Source organism: Vespula vulgaris, chromosome 5 (genome assembly GCF_905475345.1).
Source record: "Vespula vulgaris chromosome 5, iyVesVulg1.1, whole genome shotgun sequence".
NCBI lineage: Eukaryota > Metazoa > Arthropoda > Insecta > Hymenoptera > Vespidae > Vespula > Vespula vulgaris.
The window spans coordinates 25,642-43,514 of NC_066590.1; the positions used below are offsets into that span (position 1 = coordinate 25,642).

At 43.7% G+C, this 17,873-nt stretch overlaps 1 protein-coding gene and 1 long non-coding RNA gene across 6 annotated transcripts in view; one reads left to right on the forward strand and one right to left on the reverse strand.

The window, feature by feature from the left end:
• LOC127063805 (uncharacterized) overlaps positions 1-10,319 on the reverse strand; it is a 30,898-nt gene extending 20,579 nt beyond the window's left edge. The window contains exon 1 of the long non-coding RNA XR_007781483.1: positions 10,195-10,319. This is a non-coding gene — a long non-coding RNA (uncharacterized LOC127063805). The remainder of the gene's footprint in view (positions 1-10,194) is intronic.
• The window catches only part of LOC127063801 (hairy/enhancer-of-split related with YRPW motif-like protein), a 28,874-nt gene that overhangs the window by 6,989 nt on the left and 4,012 nt on the right, over positions 1-17,873 (forward strand). For 2 of the 5 annotated variants that reach the window (XM_050994016.1, XM_050994015.1), the window contains exon 3: positions 9,146-9,275. In XM_050994016.1, coding sequence (XP_050849973.1) covers positions 9,146-9,275 — 130 coding nt within the window. Of the gene's footprint in view, positions 1-6,126; positions 6,791-9,145; positions 9,276-11,651; positions 17,863-17,873 lie in introns of those variants that run through there. The other 3 variants (XM_050994014.1, XM_050994013.1, XM_050994019.1) reach the window with 3 other exon arrangements.

The window sequence follows — 17,873 nt, forward strand, 5'->3', positions numbered from 1 at the left end:
TTTAATAAGCAGAGATCGTTTGTGTAATAGTTGATATAATTATCTTAGGACGTAAGACAAAGACCTGACATCTTTTCATTTGTCTCGTGTCAATTTCAACGAAAACATGCCGAATGAAATCCATCCTTTCTATACATTTTCGAGACTAACGCATCGTCTCTTTACTGCAATAATTCAGGTTAAACGATTATTTTCGTCCGTTTGTCGAAGCTCAAACTATCGGTCGATAGACGTTAAAAGCACGCTCGACTGCACGTGTTGCCGATGACTCGACGTAAACAGAAAGAATTTCATTGGGAAACGTAGTTTCCGCGACCTCGCGGTATGATCGATTTCACACTTTTACACTCCAATGAAAACGCTTGACCGACGTTGTCTTAATAATTGACCCCTCACGATGACTCTATAAATAATTCCAATCGCAAAATTTACTCACGAATTAATGAAGAGAAATTCCCAGATCGATGATTTTTTTCTCTTCTCGCAAAGTTTCATCCCGATGAATTTAGAACAAGAGCTTTAAATTAGTTTACAGGCAGAAAAAGATATATAATTGTTTACGAGCGGTACCGAAGCGGTCGCAGCGTGGTCCTGGCGCGTACAGATACGTATGTATTTACATATGGGATGTACGATGGAAAATTACGATAATAAAATCGCGATAAGGGGTCGTCGTGGCAATCCGTTAGTACATACAACGTACAACGTACAACGTATTATGCTACCTCTTCTTAAACCTTTTATTTTTTTATTATTACTATTATTACTTTTTTTTTTATGAGATTTGTATAGCGATTTCTTCCCGAATCGCCAAAGAATCGATTGGTCGCGTCCGTACGGTTTCATTAATCCTAGAAGGATAGGATAGGATAGAAAAAGAGCAAAAGAGGCAGTATGCGTGCGTGCGTACATGTATACATATTTGTTTGTAAGTGAGCGAGAGAAGGAAAGTGAGAGTTACCTTGAGAGCGCACGTGTGGTCGCGCGTGCTTGCACTAGTTGTGTTAAGATTCGCACTGGTGTATGCGTATATGAGCGCACGTGCGAACGTGTGAGTAGGCGTGGAAAATAGTACACTAGACTATTCCGCTCGAGGATGCGATCGCTGATTCATCTTACGGTCAACCGATCGATCGGCTATATTTTACGGCAGGAAGCCGTTCGAATTTTCTTTCTTTTGATGAAAAAAAGCAAAAAGAAAAAAAGAAAAAAAAAAAAAAGAAAAAACTGAAAAGAAAAAAGCTTATAAGACCAATGTTTTTTGACGTTTTTCGTTTTGTTTTTCTAGCACGTAAGGTTTCTCGCTAGATCGAGTCAAGGTTCGAGCCGCGCAAACATACGAAATTGGGGTCGGCCATTGCCAAATTTAACCATGCTGGCCGGACTATTACTAGAACCGTAAAATATAAGTATGTATTCAATATCGTACGTGCACATGCTCTCGATACGCGAACGAGTCATTTTTCAAAATTTCAATCAACTCCATTCGAATGGTAGTGTATGCGAGATAGTTGGGGCGAACGTTATCAGATATTATCATAGAAATCGAAATCGAATTATTTCGGTAATATTACGAAAGCGTGATAAAGTTTTATCTCTCGATAGTTACGAGAGAATCGTTTAACCTTGCTTTTTACATTTTCCAATAGTTTTTACGAAGCGAGATATTCGGAAGAGACGAAAAAGAGTAAGGAGTTTATAATCAGAGCGTCACGCCAGAATACTCCATGCCATGAGACAATCCCTTTAAGTTGGATCCCTCGAGGATGATCGTAGCCATTTTCGAAAAGATCCGACACTTTCGCTCGACGGAATTCTTTCTGCGAGTCGTGGATTTAAAGAAAAGATCTATCGTCGATAGAAACTCGAATATTTATGTAGGATCGGCACGGGTAGTTTACGTAAGAAGTGAGTAGTACCGTCTTTTTTCTTTTCTTTTCTCTTTCATTTTCGACCTATCTTCGATTAGATCACGATTTCTCCAATTTCGCATTTTCGAGTCCAGTAAGTACCCTTCGTTTTTACAAGACCACGGGAATGAGAACGAAAGACTAATGTTCGTAGTATCCTGCAAGTGGGAGAAGGAAAGACGAAACGTCAAGGAAACGTCGAAGAAACGTCATCGATGTGCGAATCGTAGTTCTTTGAGTCTCGAGTGGGGCGAACGAGCTGGCACGAAGCAACGCGTTTCAGCGAGAGAGTCACGTTGTACGACACGCGCTCCGATCGCGCGGACTCGAGCGATCTATGTAGGTTAGTATTTTTATATAGCGAGCAACCCGGTATCATGCGAACGGAAGGGAGGCGACGTGTGTGTAAGTACGTGTTTCTCTATGTCTCTATACGTTCGTACGTTCTCCGTACGTACGTGTAGAAGCGTCTATTGCTTTTCGTGTCGAGCAATGTTTGAGGGGCCGTTGAACGCAACCAAACGACGATTCCTTTGGCCGGTCGAATATAAAGACCGAATGTCGTTACGGGTACGAACACGTAACGTGCATCGACTCGATTGAGATTGGGGATTTCTTTTTCTTTCTTTCTTTTTTTTTCTTTTTTTTTCTTTTTTTTTTTATTTCGACGAGGAAAGATGTAACATTCGTCGGTCGTACGCGCCAAAGGCATTCAAGGCTATCAAGTTCGTTCCTACGATTCGACGAATTTCTTCGGAAAAGGATCTCGCATAAAACTATAGATGGAAGCATTCCTATTTAATATACATTATGCTCTCTATAATAATTATAGCCTCGCGAGCGTCTCGTCGACGACCGCAAGGATGCAACGATTCGGTGAGAACCGACACGCAAAGTTCACGTGATGCGCACGCCTCGTTGGAAATTCTATTTTAATCCATCTCGGGTAGCTTCTTTAAGCGGTGCTTCATTTTAATTATAACTAACGCGGTATATTATTATTCCCCGCGGCGCATCCTTGACCTTTCGCAACGGCGCGGCGCCCTCGCGTCATCGGCAAATAAACATGGCGGTTTTGCGAGAACTTTTGGTGGCGTTCTTGCGTAACGAAAGAAATCGGCACGTGCGCGAGCATACTCCGAGATCGAGCATACTCGACAATACGATTTAAGAAATTTGCTACGAACGAAATCTTCGTAAGTAGTAGATATTTATCGAATAATTTTGTCAAAATGGTTTAACGAGCGACAAAAGGAAGAAAAAGAAAAAGAAACACGTCTCGAAGCAATTTCTTCAAACGGAAAACGTTCGTTCGTATTTTTATATCGGATCGTTCAATAATGTTGAGGATCAATATTCGAGTTCGGCCGATTTTCTTTCTCTCTTTCTCCGTTCTCTCTTTATCCTTTCGCGATCACGCGATTTTGCGACTATTGTGACGAATCAATTCGACGAAAGAATCATGAAATGCGCGTGTTCGAAGTTGGGGACCTTGAAACACTTCCGAAGCCTTCTTCTTAAATCAAGCTGCCTGTTGTTTGCCTACCTCCTTGCCTGTCGTTCGTCGTATCTTGGAGAAAAAAGGGTAAAAATAAGACGGGATGCGAACAGGATACACCTGTTCCGCTGCTGTTAGGCGCAGTTAACGAAATACGATTTAAGGTTGAGAAGGAATGAAAGTTTTTCGCGAAGTCGAGAGTCTTTAGTTTCGTTTCGACGATCACATCATCACGAACGTTTTACCTTCGATATTTTATATTTCGTTATGCCGCGCAGCTTCCTACTCTCTCGCTAGAGATTATTTGAAGAACCGCGTCACATGTCTATGCGTGCATACTAATTGTAAGAACTCGACGATCCGGCGCAATAATTCGCGTCGCGGCCACACGCGATATCCCTTGCGGCACGATCGAACTTCGTGCAGCCGTTATGAAAAGAAAAGACATATAATACATGTATCAACTTAACAACTTATAGATACGCTTGTATGTATCATGTACATTCTATCGATAGACGCTCACGCGTTCTATCCGGAAAACAAAATAACTTGCCATCGACGAACGATCGACGATCAAACGCGTCGAACCGTCGACCGTCGAACCGTCGAACCTCCCTCCCCTTCGTTTTTATTATTTCCGCGAAATCGGAATATGTGGAGAAGAAGCGTCGTCGGCAACGATTTTGTCTCTCGAGGAACTCCTGTACTTAGACAAATCTCTTTTTGCCGATGTCGCTAGCATAGAATCTCTTCTTTTTTCTTTCTAAGACTTACGTAATCGTAGATTAAATAATTACGTTCGCAATACGTATCGAAATGTCACACATGTTTGCTCGTAAGGTGCACGTGCGCGTACATGCACGACTCCATTGCACGTATGCATCGTGCTTATTTTTTGCTTCCGAGTAGAACTGTCTTGAGTTTATGCACGTTTGTTCATATTATGATCGTTCGCTGGTTGATAAGGAGCCGCGCGTTTCCACCTTTTCTCCTTCTCCTTATTTTTTCTCGTCTCTGCATTATCTCGATCTTATCCGTTCTCGCGATGTGCGTGCGTATGTAAGCGAAACATGCTCATTTCCATTCATGTCGCCATTAATTGATATTTTTGCTATCGTTTGCTAGCGTCGGTACAGCCGAAACGGTACGATAAGGCTCGGCTCGAAAGCCGAGAGTCGGGAAAGAAGAGCCGACGAATTATATCGATATAAGGCCAATGGACCGCTATCGGAGCACTCCGATAGACAGTAAACGAGTAACAACGACATACCCGGATAGCTCTCAACGTAATACGGTCGAACAAACGTAGAATATTTGATGAAGGATACGTCGAGCGACAATAAATTTCGTCGTGGTTTCGTCCATTCATTCCGGCGTTACGCGTCTCGCCCGCGATATAAATCTTTCAAAGGACAGTCATGTAAATCATGCGCGGTTCGAAAACTCGTCGGCGAAGAAAAGATCGAAGCTTCTTTGAAATCTCTCGTACAATCGTAGCAGGATGACGATTCATCGTGGTGGCGCGTGTCGCGACGGGTCCTTTATTTTTACCTTTCATTTATCTTTCATACAGTACTGTATAAATACTTGCATATCTTTGGCATATTCTGCACCGGTCTTGCGTTATCTAACGTAATCGAAGGAGCTTTAACGGGGCGCAGGATGACGGCACGTTAAACCGTTCACGTTCACCGTAACATAATGTTGGAACTCGCACCATGATATAATGCGACTCTGAGGCCAACGCAGAGATCGAATATATCATTCGATCGCGTAAGCGGCCGGTTCGCGGAGCGGCTCGAGTTTTAATCCTGTCCCAGGGCGTAGGTGATAACGCGTAAGTACACGGTATAAAATCTTACAAGTTGTTCCCGTATGTGGGCAGCATTCGACGAAGGCGTACCTTACGCACGTGCGTCCTAAGCTCGAACGTTCGCCGCTACTATAAAAGCGAGCCCGGGCACGCATGGATGGTCGCACGGAAAGGTCGTCGAAGGACGTATTTCCTCCGTCAACGCGTCCGATTTTCTGCGAGATGTGTACGTGTGTGCGCGCGCGCGTGTCTCTCTCTCAAGCAATAAATCGGTATATCAACGCCAGCTTATACTTTTGTTCTAGGAAAAAGCAACGAAAAGTCACGAAGAAGAACGTTCACGTTAAAAGTTTCGAACGCGTGAGTCTTGGCTCCAGTCGTCCTTGGCTCCCGACGCGTCGTACAGCGCGTTCGGTATATCGATTATCGGACTGTGAGACTAATACGGCCTGCGCTATTTCACGAGCGAGGAGCACGTCTCCGATAAAGAGATCTAAAAAAAACTTGGCTACCACGTACTCCTCTGCTAATAATAACGTAATATTTTTAAAGCGCGCGCGATTTTAACGGAGTTACGTACATATTATGTGTATATATACGTGTATTATATCGAGCTTGTGAGGCGCTCGTTTCACGATGGTTCACCTCACGCACGTGCGCGATACCTCTACCTCGCTCTTTTTCCTTGCTTCTCCCACCATTCTTCGTTGACCGCTCCCCTCTTTTGTCAGAGTGGATGCCGTAAGTGCAACTATACATATGTGAAAGTGAATGCACGCACGAGCGAGCACGGGCTCCGCGATGCCGACGTAAAGGTCGTTGAAGGACGTCGTGAATCGCAAACCCGATCATGCCACGATCTTTTCGGAACGGATCTCGAGTCAGTGGAAAGGCATATCGTCGAGCTTCTTCTTTATTTCCTTTTTATAAATTTTTCCTCGATTTTATCCATTCTCTGATACTTTGTCGTTATTGTCAATCGTCTCTTATACCCGTCCTCGATACGCTAGCGTTGTTTTTCTTTTTTTGGGAGGAATTCCAGTATCGCTCGAACGTGACTTCGCATGTGGTAGCAATTGCGACACTATCCGAGCAAAGTTCGCGGATATTCTCCCGAGTCGATGGGTGGATCGGATCCGTGGTAATTACCGACGCTATTAATGGACTAACGCGAAGTGTCTCGCGCGCTAGTGTTACGAAATTCTCGCGCGTGATCTTAGAATGCGCGTAAATCTCCTAACGAAGAAAGAGATGCGCTCGTCTGGTCTTATCGCAAGGTATAGGTGTTTCTCGTGCATCGCATCTTTTCTATATGAACGGTGCTCGTACACGGGAAGATAGGCTGGAAAGGGGAAGAAGGCAAGGGGAGAGTAATCTATGAGAGAGTCACATGCCAGAAAATGTCAACCACGTGCGAGAAAACGAGGCTTGATTCTCTCAGGCATAACCAGTTCGGGCTCGCTACGTTGAGTAATTTCTTACACCGATGAATTATAGGGACATCGCGTTTGTGCTTGCTCACGAAACTAGAAAAGAACGAGCACTCTGTGCGCTTCAAGAAAACTCTGGGTATTTCATTTTAATTAATTTCAGTTTTCCCTGACCTTTATCATCATCGCGTGTCAACGTTCGTCTCCTTTTGCGATTGATAATCCGTCTCATTCGTGACTGTGATGTAGGTCGATAAGCGGAAACGAGGTCAGTCTAAGCACGTAGCGAAATTGATTTGTTTCCAAGAGAGGTAGAGTGAAATTTGATGTCGGTGAAAGGAATTCGAAGGAACGTTCGATATGTTGCAAACGATAGATATGAATTGTTTTGCGTTCTTTTATTTACCACTCGGAACGTTCTTCCTGGCTATTATCGAGCTGCGGTGAACGATGACTATAGGCACGCGTCGCTTCAGGAAAATTTACTAATTAAACGGTGCCATTGACTACTCGGGATGTTGTAATTGATATAGCGCGATTACCTTGTTAATGTTAAGAATTTCCCCTCCCTCTGATGTAGGCCAATTATTTAAGTTTACTTTCGCGTATGAAAATTGGCCAATTCCATTGCTATTGGATAAGCATGGTACGAGTTTTATATATATATACACATGTATCTATGCACGTACATATAGATATAAATAATAGAATATGGAGTCTACCAAAGCATAAAGCGAGAACATACATATTTTGAAAGGAGCCAACACTTGTTAAAAGGACAATACATAAAAAGGAAAAAGTTTTCTCTTGAAACAATGATCGAAAATAGCGCGAAGCTAGACTCGATCAATTACTTTATTATTGGAACTCGATCGTCCGTCATACGTCGCGACGTTTAAAAGTCGGAATTCGAGACTCGCTATTTGAAAGATTCATACTCGACGAACGGATAAAAGAGAGCAGCGAGTCTCTTTAAGTCGTTTACTATCGCGCGGGAATCTAAGGAGTAAGGGTATACATGTGCCTCGTCTCTCTCTCTCTCTCTCTTTCTCCTGTAAATTTCATAAGCAACGACAATGCCGGCCGAGTTTGTCAGTAATACGCGCGAGCCGGATCGTGTGCTTTTCCCGTACGTTTCTACATATAGAAAGGAAAATCTATAACGGAATATAAGCGTCCCGCACGGTATAACCTCGTGACAGGGTTATTGACTGAAACTCCGTCGCTTACCGAGATATTGTAATTGTCACGTATTACGTAAAGTATTGTGACCGTGGATTACTTTTCTCCTTCCAAAGACCAGCTGTGAGTAGTGTCGTATTTCAATTGTTACGGATTTCTGTATTGGGTATGTTTAGGTGGGATGTTCTGATTAATTCGGAACGTTGATAAAGCGACGATTAAACAAAAGATTGGATTATGAGTTTGACTGGAAAAAGGGGAGTGATTTCAACGGGGACGCGAGCGCAGGGTAAAGACGATTGAAATGTAAATTATAATATAAGTAAACGCGTATCGTTTAATTTCTTTCTTATTATAAGCGATCGAGACGAATAATAATGCAAATAATTTTCATCCGAGCTACATCCTTTTTTACGTCCTCTGCTCAAGGTTTTTGAAGCGCACCCGTAGGTATTTATACGTATCTATGTACGTACGTAGTGTTTCGTATTATCGTTCAAATTCTTACATATTAAAATTCTACCCTTTTATATGTAATTCTATATTTTTCTTTGTCTACAATCGTGGATGATAGATCAATTATATAGATAATTCTTTTTGCCTTTTTTTAACCTCTTTTGTTCGACACTTTTTGCAATCATGCCAATCTAATTGCAAGCTACGCGTCGTGAGTTTAAATAGATTTAGATTCCAAGCTGGAGGATAATCGGAACTATAGACTTATGTACATGCCCCTGGTCGAACCGCTAACCTTTAAAACGGATCGTTGAGAAGTAAAAGTGCTTTGATTTTAATACGAAATTATTCGGCGTAATTCTAAACTTTTAATCGTCTATGACGTTAGATTTGTCAGATATTTTTAACAGATTTTCTTTATAGTTTAATTTAATTTTATTATCATTGTTATGGATCCACATGAGTCTACGATGGTGATTATAATTTATAATGAAGGGAAAGACTGGAAAAGACGATTTAAGAAAAATTCGATGGTCCCAGTTATGCCCGATGAGTTACGTTCACTTTTACGGTACATACATATGTATCGATAAATCCCAATCGTCGTAGACTTCGCGAAAATCTTAATACTTCGTCTATAAAAGTGAAAGCGGGTCGATGAGAACTGCTTGACGTCGTTTTCGTCGTTTATCGCTGAAAATGCGCTTGCGGTTCTGTTGATCGTAATTATTAACCTTACCGATAAAAGTTTTCCTTCCGAAATCGTCCAGCGTAAACTCCTTCTGTCCTAATACGCGTCACATGTTAACGATCGTTTATATTTATCGTTATTCAATCGAAACTATATATTTTTCAGTTTGAACGGCAGATCCTGCAAGGATGAGATCTATAGAGTGGGAGTAGGAGCGGGATATTGCAAAGGGAACTTGAATTTTGCTACCGTCTCGGAGGAAGATGAAGTTTACAACAAGAAAAAGGTTTCCAGGGTGAGTCTTTGATCGCTAAACGAAAAATTCGTCTGATCGCTTTATTTATTTATCTTTTGTATCTTCGAGTCGACTTATCTCTTTTGATTCCTTTAAATTCTAATTACTTAGGATTTCTGATTAGAGATTATTTTCGGCCGTTGACATAGCGTAGACGTATAGATGGATAGATGGATACCGACTATAGCGTGCACTCCTTCGTCTATTCGACGTATGCCAGGCGAATTTATATTTTCGCAATTGGAATTCAACGCGGAACAATTCCACGCGAAGGTATCTTTGTTCAAATGCAACTCCGACGAAACCTCGATGGATCTTGCCGAAAACGAAGCCGTTTTCGTCGTAGTGCGGAGCTTGACGTATTCACACATGTCAAATCTTTCAAAAAGATTTCGTCTTGCATCTTCGAAAGTGAATAGCCAAACGCGAATTCGACTTAGCGACGAATGGATAGCGCTCGAGGAACACCTTTGGCCCCGAAACGAACGCAAGTAAAAGCTAAGTACGCAATATCGTCTAGTTTTTAGTATCGCGCCAGATGTCAAGAGACACGTGTCGTCGATTTTTATGGAACGCACGACGACGTCCGGGGAAACACTGACGTATAATAAATTGTTTTCCCGCAGCACGTGCCGCACCACGTTCGTTTATCAATCGCGCGACCCACGAATGCGATATTTCTTGGAACGCTACTCGCTCTTTCCTTGAGCTTCTCACCTGATAGCAGGTTGTCGTTTTAAAACATAAACAGCACGCTTTTTCAAGCCTTTTGTTTTGATCCTAGTTTATCGTGCTTCGAGTAATTAGAAAAGACTTACCATTTGTCTTCTTCAACTACATTATTCACGAAACGTATATACGTATATAAATTATATATATATAAATTTCTTTATTTTTGATACAGCTAAGAATTTCTTACCTATTCTTCTATCAGGAGTTATCCAGACGCGTCGTAGTAGAAATCTGAATACGTCGGATCAGTCGATTGGTACGAAGACGGTTAGACCGAAAATGCACAAACTGCACAACGTGTCGAGGTGAAATGCGTATATAGACCTGCTTCGCGCGGGTAAAGCGTTTGCTCGCTCGTTTGCTCGCTCGTTTGCTCGATCACGTGCAGCTCGCACGCGTCGTGCCGCGTTCAAAGTACGCTCGCTCGAAGCAAGTGAGTAAGTACTTGGATAGCTACTCGAGAAACGTCAAAGAGAGAAAGATCGCTTTTGACAACCGTGTCCGAGCGCTTGTCACGTCCGAGAGAATGTCTCTCTTTGTCTCTCTCTCTCATTTTTTATTCGCAACGGGTCACTAGTTCGCGTCTTCTTTCTTGCTTCGAACGATGAGGCGAAAGAGAAAAAATACCTTGGCAATATTTAAAGTTATGATTTGTTATGTTAATGCGTCGGCCAGTTGGTTGAAAGAGAGGGGCTACGTATGCCAAGGGTAACATCACATTCGACGAAACGTGATGGTCTTGCCACTTTTACATAAGTCTTGCGAACGTTTTGCGAGTGTTTGCATATCGTCTTTCTCATGTCAGACACGGAGATAGACACGCGCGCTATCCCCGCGATGTTCCTACGTTTACTCGACTCGACGACCGTTGCTTGTCGCCCGAGGTCAAGTTTTTTCTCTGCTCTCTCCCTTCTCGTTATTTCTCGTGTTTCTTATCGCGATACCTGAATGCACACACAATGGATCTTTTTTATTTATTTCAGTTACTTTGATTTCACTAGCACTTTGAACAAGATACGATTTAGACGTCTCGTGTACGTTTTAGAGAAAGATTCTATCTCGAAATTCTCCAATCGACGTCGTCGATCGTTTCATCGATTTATCGATCGATCACCTTCGGCAAATTTCTTCACCGTTCCTCTTTCTCCGTGTTGCAATCTCTGTTTCTTACCAAAGTACCGATTGTTTCGAGGTCGTGTCCAGGAAGTAGCCTCGAGAGCGTGACGAGCCGTATTTTCGAGATGCTGCGAGCTTGCTAGATAATTACACGAGTCGTTCGGCTAATGATAGAGGGAGAGAGAGAGAGAGACGCCGAACGGGAAAATGGGAATCGGTCGGAAAAATTGCTCAAATATAGAAGGTTACTCGAAACGGGAACGAGAGAGTTTCTAATCGAGGGAGATCGGTTGATCGATCGAGTTAACAATATTCTCTACCGATAACATTTGATTTTTCATTTCGATAAATCAATTAGCATCGATTTCCGTGGAAAGATTTACGATTGATTTTCATGACTATCGCTTAGTCTTCGGAATCCGTGACGTCCTCTCTCTCTCTCTCTCTCTCTCCCCCTCTCTTTCTCTTTCCTTCTCTCAATACGTCCAACTTTCTTGCAATCTCGTGCGTCGTCGGTTTCCAAATAATCGATCGAATTAAAATTTTTCGTAGGTAATTCTTGCATTTGACAAGAAATCGATTTGGAAAGGTTGTGCACGTGCTCTATTTATCGAGCTTTTTTTTTGCAATCGTAAAGATCGTAGAATGAGGTATTGAGTTTAGAAGGGTGCGACGTTGAATGAAAAAGTCCCTCCCCTCCATTCAAAATATCGGCATACTCCATGTTGATATCGAAGAGGAACGTGAGCCAATAAAGATTGTCAGCTGGCCGTGTCATCGAAATAAAACGAGGAGAAAACCTTAGACTTTATCTACGCTTGCGTAATACTCGGCGATTGGGTGTTGCGTAACGGACCGCTTAATCCGTCACCGATTGATCGTCCAAGAAACACTTACAAGCAACAATATCGTACGGATATCGCGAATCCTTCTCCGTTGTTCTCCTTTCGATGATGTAACCTTGATTATAATGCTTCTAATAGAGGTGTTTTCCAGTCCCGGTCAATGCGTTATTCCTTTCCTACACTACGCGGATCGCCGTCGATGAAATCGTTTGTAAAGTTTAGCAACCGATTACGCGTTAATTTGCAAGAAAAATCAAATGGAAAGCACCCATGGAACCTTCAAAATGCGGCATTTTTAGATGAGTTTGATCAAAGCGAACGTACGAGTTAACGCGGCACGCGTATTTCGTGACACGAAAGAAATTTCTGTGTCGGACCGAATCATCGACGGCGGGAATACCTGATCGCTTTCTCGGTCATGGGCTATGACTCAGGATCACGTTAGAACGTGCGCGCGCGTTCTCTCTGAATCTGCGTGAGTCGAGAGACAAGGTCTGATATAAGAAAGGCTCTTTTCTATGCGCGTACGCGTAACGTCCTAAAGGATATCAATTAAACGTCACTTTTCGAGTAATAACGATTAAACTTATCGTTGCCACAGAAGGACGCATTATGGTCGTCATATTACGCGAGGAACTTTATACCATATTTTCCGATAAGAATTTTCTAACGAGAATTAGAAAACGGCTAAAATATAATTTTTTTGAATTTGATGAATTTACGATAATTAGTCGATCGATTAGAATGATCGGTAAGAATGAATTGAATCGAAATGCGAAAAACGATTAAAGAGGGAAAAGATCAGGGAGAGAGAGAAGCACAAGTCGACAAACAGAATTTTCAAGGCAACCATCTTCGTCCATCTTCCTCAGCAGCTTTGCCTTCCGGCGTATCGTCGACACGTGGACGTGTCTCGAGATAATTCGAGTCACGAGTCCGTCTCTTTCCTTCGACGCTTTTGGTAAGAGCTCGCTGTCCGAGCAATTTCGAAAGTCGTTCGACGATCGACCACGTCGTCGGCATTTTCGTCGTTGTCGACGACGTGTCCCTGCTATCGACGCCTCCCTGCCTGCGTGCCTGCATTTTCTATCGTTCCTTGAAACGTACCGATGTTTATGGCTGACGTGATCGGAAAGCCTTCTCTTTCTCCTTCGAATTAGCATTTATCGGCAAGGCATCCTTTCTTTCTCGGATCTTTCTACCAACTTGAGTAGTAATCGCGTCCGACGTAACGATCAAACGAATGTAGACCAAGCCGTTTTGATCGGCTTGGAACAATCGATTTATCGTCGTTGTCTCGAAATGGATGTTCCAAAGTTTTCAAGGGTCTTTCGACTATCGAAGGAGAAATGAGGCTACTAAATGATTACATCGCGACTACGCGCTTTTGCATTGCAACGTACTGTATCGTTTCCTTTCTCTCTCGAGCTTCGCCGTCTGTCACCTGGAAGATGACAGAGCTATCGAAGAATCATTCCTTCGCGTTGCAACGAGATTGCGGAACATCCCGCAATTCGTCGATTCGTCGATTCGTCAATTCGTCGATATTCGCGCTAACAAATGAAAAAGGAGAAAATTTCTTGTTCTTCTTCGACGAGATTGAATCAGTCGAGTTCGCTAGATCCGACCGATTTAACGGATTATCTAAAAAAGAAGGCGAAAACAAGATAAAATCATGGCTGACGACTCTTCGGTATTTCCCGCTTGCTATCGTTTTATCTTCGCTTCGACTTTATTCCGTGGACAACGATAAACGTGAGCTATTGTCGTCGATAAACGACAATGCCTTTGTTCGTGTGCACGAATATTTAACGAAACCAAGTCCGACAACAGGACGTCGAACTGTAAGAAAAAGGTAGAAAGTGGCCCGACGTACGTCGGCGTCGCGTTCTTCCGGCCAAAATCTAATTAATGATCCATCCGTTATCTTTGTGTCGATAACACACTCAATTACACTCGTTTTGCATTCATGGTATATTTATTTAAAGCACTTGTAATCCATTTGTTAATGTAAACTTTTAGAACCGGATTGAATCGGCTGGATAAAAGGAAAAGAAAACTCGACAGGTCAGATGGCACGAATCTTGCGGCGAAAGTTAAAAAAAATTATTCGCTCGTTGATCGGATCGTCGATTAACCATCGACGATTAACGCTAGTTAGTTTTATAGACGTGCGCGCGCGCAGACTTTATTAGTTTCCACGCTTTATCTTTATTCGACCAACGAACGCGTTTATCCTCCCTCGTTATTAGCGACTTTTTAACTCTTCTTATCGGAGTCCACAAGGGGGATTTCTTTTTCTTGCGTCACGTGCCACAAGTCGAGATTTATTGGTACAACACGAGGCGTCACGAGAGCTTGACTCGACGGCTCACGATTATTTTCAGTTTTCAGCGAATAAAAGAGCAACCGGATATCGACTTGGACTTCGTGCTGCGCTATTAGTATCTTTGATAACGGTGTTCTCTCTCTCTCTCTCTCTCTCTCTCGTTCGATCGACTCCTTTATTCGCAGTGAATAAGGATGGCTCGTCTTTTGACGGATCCTTTATTTTTTATCCTAACGAGGAACTTGCTTTGCATGCATCTACCATGCATTATCCATACTTTTCCTATCAGTAAATAACGTCCTATCCTAGCTTCCATTTTTTAACATTTCTTAATGTCGATCAATACATTCGGTTTGTAACGAGCGCGTGTCTTGGCCACAAGCCCAAACTAAACGTAATTTTGTTAGAATCGAAATTACTTCCTCGGACGAATCTTATTAAGCTACTCTCCTCGCTGTTACCAACAAGACCGATCGCTCTGTCGTCGATATGCACGCGTACCTAAATACCTAGATGATAGCACAAATGTCCAGTTTCCTCGTAACGTAGAAAAGGACAGCTCGCGTAAATCTAAGGATCCCGAAAGCGAGCTTGGCTTTGCTCGAGTGCTTTTTATAGTTGCTCTTGGCGTCTATATCTTTTCGTTCGTCGACGCAGACCGACGTAGTCGTTGGTATCGTCGTCGGCCGTTCGACGGAAATAATATACATATTCCCACTTATTGCGTCAAGAGCGTTGAACACAGCACGTGTTTACTCGTCCGATGCGTGCTCCGCTCGTGGCCATTCTCGGATTGGATCGTACATGTTTATTCTCGCTAAAGCGAATTTCATAGGAGGGTTACCAACGTGACGATACGACGGTCGTCATCGACGAACGGGACGTACGTCAATCGCGATACAAAGGCTAATCCGGGATTAAAGGTATTCTACGAGAGCGGATATTATCGCGTGAAACGTCCTTCTAGTTTTATACCTGCTGCACCCTCTCTCGCCTCTTACGCGTTTCTCGTTGCGAGTTTATATTTGAGCGAGGCGAGCCGCCGCGCCGGGTCGGGTTAAACGTCCGAAAGGGCCTCTTTCCGCAATATCCTTCCGAGCGATACGTCGGTCAGACTTTCGCGTCAAATTCTTCGCTTTTTTCTCAATCCTCTGACGCGTCGTCGAGCCGCTTGGAGCGTCAAGCGGCGAGGCCGGCGGTCCAGCTGTCGCCGAGAGATCAACAGCTGTCGTCTCGCCCTTTCTATGAATTTTATGTATGAATTTTAAACGAATAACGTCTTCGAGGTCTCGCACAGCGTCGTTATTCGCGAATAATTAAGCAGCGGTGGGAAGAACATCGAGGCCGATAGCCGAATGATTTTTTTCGCTCCTCGCTTCTTATCTGTCCATATTAAAAAATTTCACGATTCTCATTTTTCATCCGCGATTTATTCCATCGCGGACGGCGATTCGATACCAATCGTAAGAGGGATCGCAATTTTCTGGGAATCGTGCTTCCTCGTTACGGTTTCGGTACTCTTTTAATCGTGTTAGAAGGACCAAGAACCACGGCCGAGATTTGGAGAGTAGAAATTTAAGGCGGAAGAAAGAAAAAGGAAGAAAAGAAATGGCCGATATCGCCGACTCCTTCGTCCCTTTCGTTTTTTCTCCTCGTCCGCGCGATCGTAGTTACGCCGTTGTTGCCATAAACGTGTCCGAGATCCGGTGACGTCTGGTTATCGTTTGAAAAACAGCGGGATCGACTCCTTCTTGATAAACTCTGATCATAATACGAGAACATCTTCGCGGACTGGTTATAACCGGGCAATGCGATATCACGACCTCGTTAAAGCGGTTTCCATCCTCGTTCGATTTTATCGTCTTTTTCTTGCACCAACCGATTTTTCTTTTTCCTTCGGGGAGTATTTGAGGTCAATGTGCGATTCGTTCTATTCGCTCGCTGCAATGTGTGTTCGTAGATCGCACATAGGTATATGAATACCCACGTGCACATAGAGAAACCATTCCGTGGCCTTTCTTTATCTTTTGCTTTCGATCGCGCAAAGAAATTTATTAACGAAATTCATCAAGGCCGAGTATTTTAGAATACCGTTGTACCTTCGTACTCGAGCACTTCGTATTCGGGTTCACGAGAAGGTATTACGGGAAAGTGGTGTTGCCATTGGTGGCGGATTTGTGCGTTGACGGATGAACGTTGTCGGAAACGTTGTCAGAAAAGGAGACGTCGTTGATATCGGTCGATCGTTTAAAAACATTAGCGTCTCGTTTCGTCGGATTCGTCGGAATATCGATTCGCGAAATGACAGTATTTTCTTTCTCGCTGATAGAGAGAAAGTGCCCGGTTATTTCTAGTTAGTCGCTTATCGCGCATCGAACTTCGATGACCTTTTCTCTTTGCGACAGAAAAATCCTCGACGGTGTTTACCAAGCAGTATATCGTTTCTCTCACGCGTACGAAGTGACGTATAAGTAAGACTAGAGAGTAAGTAGGAAATGGTAGAGACCCCGAAACGTTTAGACGAATTTCGGGCACGTAGGAGCAAATCGTACTCGTACGTTAACGCAACGTTCGGCGCAACCCAGACGCGGGACGCGAGACGCGAGGGAACGCCGAACGTACCACCGTCGGCTATTTTCGTCGATCGAGTCTCACGTCGACGTTCTTATTACGAAGTCGGAGAAAGGAGGTGCCCCCTTCGGAAAGATCTTCTCTAATTCGGACGAAAGTCCAAGTTTCTCGCAAAGAGTCGGGAAAAGTGCGCCGTAGATACGCGCGTCCGTAAGTCTCGTCGGCGTAACTATTCGAGTACGTGTACGCGTACGACGTATACGTACTCGCGCGTACGTATGTGCGTAGATCCAACAACGATAGGTTCGTTGGCTCACGTGTTGGGCGTAGTGCATGGCGTTTCCAACACGTGACGTCGGCCCTCCTCGTCATCACCGAGCGACATCTCCGTCCGCCGCTAAAGTAACGCGAGCCTCGAAGCCGGCGGAACGCAGTCGCTCTCCTGCCATTCGTAAAGGAGGACGTTTCCGTGTGACGTACGACAGCCGCTCGTGTCGCTACAGCGCTGGTACTTATCTTTCGCGCTTATCCGCACGACGAGCCGTTCGATTTCCCGGCCAAACTTTGACTTTCGATAGATCCTTCTAGCGCTTGGGAATAGACTCGATACGCGTGAGTGCGCGTGTGGTGCGTCTGTGGTGCGTTTAAAAGGGATTATGTGTCCTGCGAATGATATATACGGAGACGTATAGCGCGCTTCCTCTCTCAAGTTCTCTCTCTTACTCGGACGTTGCCTCGTTCTTTCGTCGTTCACGGACATCTTATCGCGCAAACGCGACGATGGTCACGCACAGTATGGATAATATTTTGAATATGCAATATTATCCGGTGTCCAATCACGTCGACGCGGTACATTCGCCACCGCCGAGGAAAAGGCGTTGCTTGAACAAGGAGGTAAATTATGTTACATTCGATCACGTAAAACGAACGGCACGAAACGTCTCGGTACTCGGCGACTTCGGCGCTCCGAAAGTAGACCTAAGGTACCCCTAAGGTAATTCCATA